A 13,830-nucleotide genomic window follows, 5' to 3' on the forward strand; every position below is an offset into this window, starting at 1 on the left:
TAAAACAAAAAGGACAAGGGATATCCCTTACAGGCTGTTCTAATTTCACTATAAATGTTTACAATAAATAAAATTAATTTCGTTAAAGAACAAATTTTAATTATTAATTTAGCGGCAGTAAAGATGATTCTAATGCCTGGGCAATAAATGTGACACTTTATTGTTTAACAGCTGTCACTAAAACTACGCTTTTAATGCCAATCGGCAAAAAATATAATTATTTTCAATTAAACTGCATCCAAATACTTCTTTTCACTAACTAAGAAATTTGTCGCACTACATATTATCCAAAAATGATGTAAATGCACAATATAAACTGAAAACACATTACAGTTGATTAAACAATCGCTAAGCGTAAGTGAACAACTGCAGCCCGAATTAATTTCTTCCCGCGAAGTCACTTTTACTAAGAGGCACGCAACGGAGACGTACCGCGACGTATTCTGGCTCACCGTGTAGGTAACAGCAGGAGATTCCGATATAGGGAGGTGGTACATTAGCCATGAGTCAATACCAAGTTGTAAATATCAAAAGATGCGCGGCTATAAAGAAGATGGTTCTCTTGGCATCTTACCAGTTTTCCAGCTAAGTGCACGGTGATAACTCGAAACAGGTGAACACTTTATGAAAAAGTAAGTAAACACAGAAGAATTCCGAAGGAGTATACTAGAGTGTTACGCTCGAAAATGTGCAATCGCCCCAAAGGACTGTTTTTTGTGTGATAAAGTGCCTCTATAATCGTGCAAAGGAACTGGATATCGTTCGCCTTTGGTCTGTTTTTGATTTTTTTTGTTTTCCAACAGATTCCAGAATTAAACTCAACCGTCAAAAACCCCTCACTTCCGGGGATATTTGTTGGAAAATGGAAAAATATATTGAACTAATTGAAAACGATTCAAATGATTGTGTTTAAATGTTTAGTGACTACAGAAACAAAAATACATTGTGAAAGATGAAAATCCAATAGATTATTCATTCAAAAAGTGCAGCAAATATGTCGAAAATAATAAGTAATTTATTTATTCACACGCCTAAAAGCGAAGAAGTGTGTATTTTTTCAAATATATAATTGTAATAAAAAATAACTGTCAAATACAGTTATTTTCAGTTTTCGTACGATTTAAGTCGAGTTTATCTCAAAAGATTTCAGATATTTCATTTTGGGTTAAATTTTTGAGTACGAATTAAAAAAAATTTAATCTCACAGTGGATACTTCGTATTTATACAGTTTTATTAAAAGCAGTTCATTATAATCATTTAAAATATTGACATTTAAGATTTGTCTGACATTTAAAAAATTTGAAGTTAAAATAAAAATTGCTGATGTTTTGAAAAGTATGTTTTGATATTTTTATCATTCTATTAACTACAACAGATGAAAATATCACTTCTTCGAATCGCATAATGAATTTAAAATTTTGAAAAAAATGATTTATTAATTTGATCAAAAGTCAATACAATTAGAAAAATTTTGCAGTCATAAGTGGATACGGGATATAGGTATACGAGTATGAAATATTTAATATTTGTACAATTTTTAATGAAAGCGTGCGAAAAAATTTCTCAAAACATGTATTATATTTTTAAACACATATTGAATAACTCTTCAAAGAAAATACCTTCAGTTTCATTATTACTGCTGACCACGAAAAACAAACTTTAGCCATCCTGTATAAGTATTCGCCGTAATTATAAAATACTAATTGCAAGTACAAACACGTACCCAAGATAACTGATGTCTATGTGTGGTATTTCCAAGATATTCCGTTTAAGGTTAAATACTAAACATTACGTTACGTGCGGCTCTTAAAATTTTTATCTTTGGTTGTACGAAGCCAATGTGGTAATTGTTTATTTTAACAACAATTTCTATATTTAGAATTTTAATTGAAATTGAAAACTAATAATTTTTTAAAAATATTTAAAAGTTTGTCATGACTACTAAGTCGTTTGTTCTGTAAAACAAAGTTATATTCTATCTTCGTTTTATAAAAAAATAGAGGACCTACTGTTACTTTAACATTGTTTTTATTGATGATAGAAAAATATGCCATATTAAATTACAGTTACGATGTTTTAAAACACATAAATTAATACTCTTAATAAAACTGAATTTTAATCAAACACTGAACAAAAAAAAACTATAGATGAATGTACAATTATCTTAATTATCTCTAATACATACCTAATTATCATAGTAATCACGACCATAACACTGAATTTAAAATTGCTGTCGGAGATATCAATAGTCGTAGAAGCGACGAACTCTTTGATATTTCAATAATAAACAGTTATTTTTTAGTTTTTATGCCAGTAGTTCCAAAAATAGTTTTTGACCTTTTATGATAAATTAAATATGTTATAACATAGGACTAGTTGTTATGTTGCTTCAGATGTTAATGAAAAAAAAAAAACATTATTGTCCAAATAAAGTGCAAAAAATTTAGGAAGTGATTCCACTCACATAAGTAATGGTACAGGTTCATATGACATTTTTTCATAAAATCATTATTAATGGAGTTACGTAACCTTAAAGTTTTTTTATTGAATAAATATTTTGCTATAACTTTTTCAGGTTAAATCATTTCATTAAAATTTGGAACACTTATTGTAGGTAACAAACTACAACCTCAATTGAAAAATCACCTAAATTGAAAGCCCTAAAGCAGTCATCACTGAACAGAAAATTGGTTAGAACTTTCTTGTTTCCGTTTTTTTTAATTTTACAAACAAACATCTCCCAGAAAAAAAAACATTTAATGCTTTGTTACAGGAATGTGAGACCGTTATTTGTTCAAATTTAAGTTAATTGCTATTTTTTATTTCACAATTTTTGTATATTAATCAAGATAATTGGCATGTTTTAGTGTTTATAGTTGTATAAAATATAATTTTCTTTTATTTTCAAATTCTACTTCATTATACTTCAAAATAGGTCAATTTTATTACTATTAACATGAGGCATTACATGTCAAATTATTGAGGTATAGGGACTGGACCATTTTAAATTTTCCTGATTTTTTTGGTACGTTTAGTATCCAATAGCTTTCATGAACTTTTTTCAAAATTTTATTTAAACCTCTTAAGAAGTTATGAGCATTTGAATATCTTAGTTAAAAAATTTTTCAAATACAACTTGGTAAGATATTATAGCCCCCTTTTTTTAGTTTATTTGCTTTTAGATGTAGTTTTATAAAAAAATATAAAAATACATTTTTAGTTTCTTGCTGTGTGTTCCGATATTTAAACCAAAAAGTGCTTTTTGAAAAATGGCGTTTTTTTTTCTTTGACAAATTCTAAGACAAATCGTCATTCAATATGCAAATTTATGGGACAGGTTCTAGAGTGGGATCTTTTTTATTCTATTTTCTTTTTTCGAATGAATTTTTTTTTTGAAATCTTAATTTTTTTGCAGATAATGTACGCTATTAAACCAAATTTTATTATAGAAGGAAATCGAGACGACTAATTATTAAAAATACCATATTTAAAAAAATACTTCTACTAATATTGTCATTACTAAATATTTAAATTATTATTAACTAAATATTCCGAATTAATTTTCCAGTATTACAAAGTTTGTTTTGCATAACGCCATAATACTTGTTATATTTTTGACCATTTGTGTTTAGTATATAATTATATAAAGATAAGTCAGCGATGAAATAAAAAAAATTAATTTCTAGAAGACTTATTATTATTATTCCATTAAATATTCTCTCCAGTGATTCAAGCGCTACTTCCAAGGATTTGACTCCTATAACTGTTAATATTCTTAACGACAAATAAAAAAAGATCCCATTCTATAACCTGTCTCATAAATTTGCATATTGAAAAACTATTTCTTTTTTTTTGAGAAAAAAACGCGACTTTTTTCAAAAAGCGGTTTTTTGGTTTAAAGATAAAAAACACCTTAAAAAGTTGTATTATTTTTATACAGGGTGTTTGTAAATAAGTGCGAAATATTTTAGGGAGTGGTAGCCGAAGCTATTTTCTGAAAAAAGGTCGTATAAATGTAGGTCGAAACATGGCTTCATTACCGAGATACAGTGTTTAAATTTTAATTTTTTATTTATTTTTCTTAATTATTTGAAAGAGTTTTTAAGATATTGACTCGAAATTTGAAAAGCGTTTTGGAGGGATAAATGTGCATTTTTTGGGGTAATCCGAATATTTCTACTTGCACCAGTGGCGTTCGTGCGAGAATGCCACAAACTTCTTTAATAAAAAAATGGTACGCTACTTTTCCTGCTTTTTTTTTAGAAATCCGTCATTAATTCTGAATGAATCTGGTCTCTTCAATTGTTTTTGTAGGATGCATCGTTTGTGCAAAAAAAAATAAAACCTATTTTATTGTAGGTTTTGTTAATCTTTTATTTAAAGGTGCAAATAGAAATCACCCCCAAAAATACACATTTTTTCTTCCAAAGCATTTTTCAAATTTCGGGTCAATAGCTTTAAAACTAAAATAATTGATAAAAATAAATAAAAAATTTAAACACTGTATCTCGGAAACGAAGCATATTTTGACATAGGTTTATATAAACTTTATTTCATAAAATAACTTCGGCAACCACCCCTTAAAATATTTCGCATTCATTTACAAACACCCTGTATATATTTTATTATAAAACTACATCACAAGACGAACGAAATGAAAAAAATGTTTATGACATGGGGCTGAAATAAAAATTTGAAAAAATTCGTGAAAGCTACTCTAATTGGGTACTAAATAATACCAAAATTAAAAATGGTCCGGTCACGACCTCGGTGATGTGGCACTGAATGCCCCACGTTTTATAAACAGGATGGTATTTATTCAGACACCTTACCCCGAAAACGGTTAATCCTCTGAAAATAACAAGAGTACGTTTTTTTGTTTATTGCTGTTGCATATATTTTTTTACTGACAGATAAGCTACATTCATGAGGCAACCAAAAATTTATTTCTGTTAGCAATATGTTGCAAACAATAAACATTGCTCTTCCACCAGATCTTATGCGAATCAACAGTTTTCCAAAATTTAAAAAGAAAATTTGGTTCTTCAGATATACATTTGACATCCTGTATTTAGGAAAGGAAGGATCTTAGGAAAGTTACTTTTATGAATGTCCTATTTTTCGAGGTCTATCGCCTCCTCAGACATTTCCCACCTCATCTATTACAATACCCTGTATAACTCAGGTAAAAGCAACGATTTGGATAATTGCTTCAAATAATTGTTAAAATTTATTGAATATTTTTAATAGTAGTGCACAGCAGACTGTATCAAATAAATCGACTATTTTTTTTGCAAAAGTGACATCGAAAATATTGTTATCAGGATGTATTAGAATTTGAGTTCTTCCTATTAATGTTAAGAGGTGCATGATCCCGATTTTCCATTTTGTATTTAAATAACATTTAAAAATTTGTAACTATTCAAAGGACAGGTATACTGATAAAACCAAAACATATTTTTGTAGGGAATTGAACGCTCTATAAAAAAGGTCTCTTATCATTTTATGATAAATATACTCTTTCAAAAATAATTTATGGTCAAAGTTAAATTTACAGTAAATTTCAAAATGTCTCTACTTTTTCCGCGAAACTAGCAAACTTATCGCAAAATGTCATAGGACATTTTTTGTAGATCGTTTCATTTCCCTGAAATTATCTCACACAAAGTTTTCGAAATACTTGAAGGATCTTAGTTATTTGCCATAAAATGTAAATTTATTTTAAAAAAATCTTATTTTAATCGTTCTTGTAGTTATAAAAATATCAATATCAATTTTTCTTATTGAAAGTTATTATCACTTATGGTTACAAAATCATTGTGAAAAAAGCATATATTAATTTACGTGAAAAATCCTGAATAATAAGAATAATTAATATCTATTTTTATAACAACTTAAATAAGATTGTTCAAAATAAATTTACATTTAATAGCAAATAACTAAAGATTTTTCAAGAATTTCTCAAACATTTGAACGCAATGAATCAATCTACAAAAAAGGTCCTCTTACATTTTACGAAATGTTTGATAGCTTTGCGGAAAAAGTAGAAAAATCTTGAAATTTACTGTAAATTCAACTTTGACCTTAAATAACTTTTGAAAGAGTAGATTTATCATAAAACGATAAGAGATCTTTTTTATAGAAAGTTCAATTACAAAAATATGTTTTGGTCTTATTTAGTACATCTATCCGTTAACGAGTTATAAAAGTCCAAATTTAAAAAAAAAATCCATGTTATTTAAAATAGGAAATAGAAAATCGCGATGATGCACCTCTTAATATTTATATTAAGAGCTCAAATTATAACAAGATCATTTTTTCTACAACTTGAAGAATATTTTTGATGTCATATTTGAAAAAAAAAACGATCGATTTTTTTGATAGGTACAGTGTGATTCACTATATTTTGACCCCCCCATTAACTTTTTTGTTTTAGCAGTTATATATGAATGTAAAATACAAAAGTTGCACGATTTTTTATGAAGTTTTCGAAAATGATAGTAGAAATTTGTTTTTCAAATATCATTTTCAAAAAATTCATAAAAAAAATTATGCAACTTTTGTATTTTACATTTTTTTATAACTCTTAAAACAAAAAGGTTAAAGGGGGGTTAAAATATAGTGAATCACCCTGTAGAGTCTGGTACACAATTAAAAAAACATAATTTATAAAAATATTATATCACGCTTTATCCTAAAAATGTTAATTTTTGGTCGGTGTTATAAAACTTAGTTGGTCGTTTTTGGGTTAATCGTAAATTTACTGAATAAATTACTGGGGAAAAAACCCGGCACCGCTCGCGAAAAGAGGAGCAAACAGCGTTACATTATGTGGATCACGTGCGCTTGTGACATTGACGTTTATTTTTAAATAATGTGTTAATAGTGATACTTAATACCGCAACACACCTGTGAAATTTCGTATATGTAAATTCGGATGGGTCCTATAAATTTGACGGTGGAAGCTGTCCCACAAATACCAGATAATGTATGGGGCCGCGAGAGTGAAAGTATTCTCGATTTATTTGGCAGATGCGTTGCCCCTGCTTTTTCCTCTCGTTATGAAAAAAGGTCTCCCGGGAACGTTACGTAATTTACGTGCTTGCGTGGAAATAACGTCAAATGAGACGGCAGTGAACGAGCAGTATTTAATGAGACAGTGGCTTTTTACACTTTCATTTACTATCGTGAATTTGTTAGAAACCACCTTACAATCAGAAGAAGGCACTTTGCACTTAGTGACGCGGATTGAATAAATTGTTATACTGTGTGTTCAAACAGGATAACTCTGATATCTCAGAAACTGTAAGAGACGAAGAACGTAAGAAGATGAGTTGAACTTGCTAGGATATGTCTCAAAATTTGAGAATGTTTAAAATATGTCGAAATATGATGAAAACCTTTTTTGTCAGTGGCGGCCCCTAAGGAAACAGTATTTATTGCATAACTTCAAAACGGTTTAATACTAAATCGCGAAATTTTGGGGTTGTATTACTATTTGTATGCTTAATAATCGGTATAATATGCAAATCAAAATTTGCTACAGGGGCAAATTTTACAATTTTTTTTGTGTACAGCATTTTTTCTAGTTTCTGAACCGAAAATATGAAAATTTACATATTTTGCATAAAAAAGGTACTGCTGTTAGATTTCAATAGCGTGTACCGTTTTCTAGTAAAATCCATTTCAATAATTCATTACGTGCTAAAAAATTCCTGTTGCAAAATAAATGTATCAAATTGCCATGTAGACCGATCGAAATAACTCATTTAGAGGGAAAAAAAAGAAAATTGTTATCTGGACTTTTATAAGTGGAAATTGTAAAGACGCTTATAATAAAGGAAAAAAAAATAAATGCGTGAACAGGGGAGGCAGAGGGTTAATTTGGGGGGTTGAAAATTTGTGAAAAACCGTATCATGGGGATTTCTAGCGAAAATTGACGTCAAACAAAAAAGTATTCAATACAAGACTTGTAGATCATGCAAAAATCTACAACTTTCGCAGAGGTCACTTTTTAAGACAACCTTAAAATTTCCAAGAAAAATGCGAAAAACGGTTTTTTTTCTTATTTTTCGTTTTTTATTTCTCATTTCCGCAAAAATAACTTAATTTTGACGAAACTTAGTGAAAGTATACCTTTCGGTGTTTTAAATACCCATAAATTTTTTTAAATAAAAAAATCAAAAAGTTTCCGAGATATTAATTTTTTCCGGTCTGAAACATTTTTTTTTCAAAGAAATATTCTACTTAGGAAAATCATCGTACAGAGTTTTGCCGGTGATCATTTTTTTCGTTTTGACATATACTTTTTGGTGAACTAAAGAAATCTGTAATCAAGTTCAAAGACATGCTCAAAAATGCAAAAAAATAAAAAATGACTTGCAACAATGAATTTTTCAGTAATTGTTGATAATTTGTTTAAATTTAAAAAAATTTCAAAAACTAATTACACCATTCAATTCTACGGAAAAAAATACAAAAAAAAAACTGTCTCATTGTTTGACCCAAAACTTTATTTTTGTACAGTATTATTATAAATGTCTAAGTCGAATTACAAATGCACGAATGATAAATTATCTCTGGATGATTTGAGATATCAGCAATACAAAGTATTAACTGCAAAGTCTACTGTTGACGCGAAACCCGAAAACCACAAATTTTGCAAAATCGTTTTATTTTTTTTTTCTGGCTTTATTTGAAAACGAATTTTAAAATAAATTGCATATTTACATTGCCACTTTTTTCGCTCTATCCAGTGGCGTCAACATTTTTGCAATCCGACGTTTCATCTTCGAGGGACCATCATAGGGTTAATTTTTTTAAATATGTCGCTACTATTTTTATGCTAAAATCTAGTCATTTTTAATGATGAAAACAAAGTGTTTCAGACCGGAAAAAATTAATATCTCGGAAACTTCTTGATTTTTTTATCTAAAAAAAAATTGTGGTTATTTAAGACACAGAAAGGTGTTCACCAAGTTTCGTCAACATTAAGTTATTTTTGCAAAAATGAAAAATCAGAAAAAACCTGTTTTTCGCATTTTTCTCGGAAATTTTGAGGTTATCGTAAAAAGTGACTTCTACAAAAGTTGTAGATTTTTGCATGATCTACAACTTTTGCATTGGATACTTTTTTGTTTGACGTCAACTTTCACAGGAAATCCCAATGATACAATTTTTTACAACTTTTCAACCCCTCAAATCAACCCTCCGCCACCCCTGCTCACGCATTTATTTTTTTTAGGTTTATTATAAGCCCTTTTACTTTTTCCACTTATAAAAGTCCAGGTATCATTTTTTCTTATCCAATTGTAATTTGGTTGGACTAATGAGAAAATTACAATTTGTGACAGTTAACAGAGAAATTTGAATTTAGGGTACAGTAATAAACACAGAAGAAACTAAATTATTCTACTAGTTCAGACACAGAGGAATCCGCGCGGATCACCTATTCTATTCAAATTTCTCAAAATTCAAATTTTGAGTAGGTAATCTAATCAGTAATTGACATATACTTGACACCTCTGTTAAATGTCACAAATAGTAATTTTTTCATGGACAATTTGATATATTTCTTTTGCAGCAGGAATGCACGTATTGAATTATTGAATTGGATTTTATCAGAAAACGACTTATGCTATTAAAATCTAACAAGAGTACCTTTTTTATGCAAAATATGATAAATTTTCATATTATCGGTTCAGGAATTACAAAAATTTGCGTACACAGAAAAAATTGTAAAATTTGTCCCATGGTCTGGCATTTTCTTATGCCCCTGTAGCAAATTTTGATTTGTATATTATACCGATTAGTAAGCATACAAATAGTAATACAAATCCAAAATTTTGTGATTTAATTTTAAACTGTTTCCTGAGTTACCCATTCAAGGAACCGTATCTCCCTTAGGGGATACCACTGACAAAAACTCTATTAAGGTATTCATCATAATTCGACATGTTTTACACACTCTTAAATTTTGAGTATATATTTCATTAACACCTTGTATAGAAAATAATAACTAATTGCCCAAAGAGAAACCGAAAATGCCTGAGATTTTTTTGAAAAATATTAAATTTTCAGATTTGATTTTGTGGTTTCTGGATTTATTTCAAAAGTTAGGCGAAAATAAAAAATTATGTAGCCAATTACATAGCATATGTTACTGTTTTGTGGTATTTGGAGTTGGAAAAGTCTTCAGCATGTAACGGGATTAAATTTAACAACATACTTGAATAAGCAAAAACTTAAAATACAAAGTTTTAAGGAAATTTTAACTTCTCCAATTATGTAATTGTAATATTTATTCCTATGTGAAACCAATTAAGTTCTAATCTCCTTTTAAATCTATTATATCTTCACCTTTTGTTACCTCACGAGACTTTAAAGTTAAAAAAATTGGAAAAGTAACATCCAATTCATTTTGCGGAATGCTGACATTTACAATTTTTTTTTCAAAAAATTTAGAAGACTAAAGATATTTTCAGTTTCCCTAAATTAACTACATTCCTTATCTCTATGATTTTGAGAGAGCATGTTGTTGCAACCAATTTACAACACCCTGCACATCAAAAGATTAAAATGCATATATTAAAATTATAAGGATTATTCATTAAATTATGCAAGGTTGTAACAATTTAATTACCTTCTCTATCTCTCACTGTTACGAGAGAGCAATGTTGTTGCATCTAGTTTGAAACACCCTGTATGCAAAAAGACTAAAATGCATGTTTTAATAATTATAAGGAAACAGCACCGATTAAATGCAATTCTAGTTCTAGTCATTTTTTCTTACATTTCAAAAATTAATTCTAAGTATACAGGGTGTCTCATAATTAGCTGCCAACCCTGAACAGGCCGATTCTATGATTAAAACTAAGTAAAAAAGTTCATATGAACATGGGTCCGGAAATGCTTCCTAAGGGCACAGGGACCCATTGAAGAGGGAGGAATGGAAATCATTTTTTTGCAATATCTCTCAATCGCGTTGTGATAAATGAATGAAATTTGGTATACACAGCTAAATTTTGATGAGCAATTTGATGGACTAATCCATTTATTTCCACAAGGTCCATTGGGGTGGGTACGGGGGGGCCCTTGGTACTTTGCGTGTGTAACTTTTTCATCTTTGACTTTTTAACAAATTGGACAGCAAATTCCGTTTTCCCGAACTGTTTTACGTTAAAAAGGTACTCTTGTTTCAAATCGTTATCTTTAACGGTTTCTGAGAAAATCGCTCTTGAATTAATCCCACTTTGGTCAATTTCATAGTAATTTAAACAAAAAAAATTTTTTTGTTTAAATTTAATCTAATTTTAATAAAAAAATAATAATAAAAAATTAAATTAAATAAAAATTAATCCTTTAAATGGAAAAGAGAGGAAAGGAAAATTATTATTATTTTTTTTTGTTTAAATTACTATGAAATTGACCAAAGTGGGATTAATTCAAGAGCGATTTTCTCAGAAACCGTTAAAGATAACGATTTGAAACAAGAGTACCTTTTTAACGTAAAACAGTTCGGGAAAACGGAATTTGCTGTCCAATTTGTTAAAAAGTCAAAGATGAAAAAGTTACACACGCAAAGTACCAAGGGCCCCCCCGTACCCACCCCAATGGACCTTGTGGAAATAAATGGATTAGTCCATCAAATTGCTCATCAAAATTTAGCTGTGTATACCAAATTTCATTCATTTATCACAACGCGATTGAGAGATATTGCAGAAAAATGATTTCCATTCCTCCCTCTTCAATGGGTCTCTGTGCCCTTAGGAAGCATTTCCGGACCCATGTTCATATGAACTTTTTTACTTAGTTTTGATCATAGAATCGGCCTGTTCAGGGTTGGCAGCTAATTATGAGACACCCTGTATACTATATGAAAAACTTTAATATTTTTTTCCACATACATCATCACTATATCATATTATTTATTTGTGGCACAGCTTTAATTTTTGTGTATATAAAATAATTAGATAAACCATTTTCGTCAATATTGTCAGTCAAGAGTTACTTTTACTAAAATATTTTTGCCGAACCAAATATCCCGCATTCAATGAAGCAAACAAATAAAGATACTCATTACTAAAACACGCATCTTAGTTATAAGAGCGAGTTTATATGTTCATGAATGGAAAATGTGCGAAAACTTGTAGAAATAGTAATGTAATAATATGAATTTAACGATTTAGAAAATGGTTTTAGACTAAGAAAAATGTTTAGGTAAATTGAAGTTTTCTTCTTCTTCTTCTTCCTAGTGGTTGGTCCTAATAAGTCACATAGCACCGCGGCCTAATTAAAAGCTTCCTTGCTGACACTTCTCTCAGTTCCTTGGGTTCCAAATAATGTCGCCTCAGGAGCATCATTCTGCTACGTGCTAATCCCGGGCACTCGCCCAGGATATGCAGAGAAGTTTCATCCGCCGATTCACATCCTCGGCAGATCGGACTGTCTACAAGCTTTAGTTTATGTATATGTTTCTTAAAGTGACAGTGTCCCGTTATGAGTCCTGTCACTTTCTTGAGCCCGATTTTGTTCAAGCTCAATAAATCGTTTGCTCTTTCCTTCGAAGGATACTCCATGAGCTCCTTCGAATGGGCTTGAAGTACAGTATTTCCTGTGTTCTGTCTCAGTCCATTTGCCCAAAGCCCGCCTGACCACACTGGGAGATGTGACATAGAAGGGCTCCGGGCCAATGAACTAAATGAAGTTTAAGTTTGAAATTTCTTATCTTCACGTAGTTACAGATTTTTATTATTTGTAAAGTGAGAATAAAAATTGAAACAGTGAAAAATTACCGTTGAAGATCCTTTTCACGTAAGGTTTGTTCAGTAAATTTTGTCACAAATGGCAAAATAAACAACAAAAAAAAAACAATATCTTTACATACTCGAACTTTCCCGAATCCATTTTCCAATTCCATAACTTAACCCTAACTTTCCAGATCATGTAAAACTCCCGCGACTTCCCTAAGATGTATTTATTTAATATGCTGACGTAGGTGTGTCAAAAATAATCACCATGTCCTAGAAAAGTACTTCGTTATATTCATGAAAGTTAACATTCCTTATCAACTTCAATAAATCTGAAAGTTGTCATAAAATAATATTGCGTTGCTGCATTCCTCGCAATAAGAAGCTTTTATAGAATACACAGTACTGCATTATACGGTAATTAAGATATACGGGTTGCATCAGGAATGTCAAGTCAAGCGTTGTTATTAAAACGTAAACAATATTTTTGTACAGCGGGGACAAAAAGTGCTGTTAAATTTCAGTTACTGAAGTGCTACTTGGGCTAATCGCCAGAGAAGCTAATCCTTGAGAATAAGAAATACTTTAGTTTCTCGGTATATAAATATACTATTAGGCCAGACAAAATTAATGTACAGACTGAGTAATTAATAATGGTACACAGCTTAATGGCATCAGATTGTTAATGTCAAAATATAGTGATTGAGCCAAACATGCCTTAGTCAATTGTTGTTCCTTTTCTTTCTACAGGGTGTTAAATTTAAAAATATATTTTTGATTTTGCTATATTTTAAGTATGTATGGACTGATTATTTTGAAAATTTGTAGTTTTACTTTATTGAGGTGGCAAATACGAATATGCAAACTGTATTGGTGTTACGTCTAGGGGGGTCTATTGGGCCCTATTCTATTTCTTATCTACATCAATGACTTCCCAAATTGTGATATAACTACTGATTTTATTTTATTTGCCGATGACACTACCGCTTTAAAGTCAAATAATAACTTAATTAAACTGACAGAGGATTCAGTGGATACGCTGCCGCTGATAAAGGACTGGTTTATTGCTAATATATTGA

At 29.9% G+C, this 13,830-nt stretch overlaps 1 protein-coding gene across 1 annotated transcript in view; it reads left to right on the plus strand.

The window, feature by feature from the left end:
• The first annotated feature begins 574 nt into the window (after positions 1-574).
• Positions 575-13,830, plus strand: part of LOC108917167 (mucin-2-like) — an 83,297-nt gene continuing 70,041 nt past the window's right edge. Inside the window, exon 1 of the mRNA XM_018723647.2 lies at positions 575-632. Coding sequence (XP_018579163.1) covers positions 625-632 — 8 coding nt within the window. The 5' untranslated portion in view covers positions 575-624. The remainder of the gene's footprint in view (positions 633-13,830) is intronic.

This window comes from Anoplophora glabripennis, unplaced genomic scaffold (genome assembly GCF_000390285.2).
Source record: "Anoplophora glabripennis isolate ALB-LARVAE unplaced genomic scaffold, Agla_2.0 scaffold79, whole genome shotgun sequence".
Taxonomy (NCBI): domain Eukaryota; kingdom Metazoa; phylum Arthropoda; class Insecta; order Coleoptera; family Cerambycidae; genus Anoplophora; species Anoplophora glabripennis.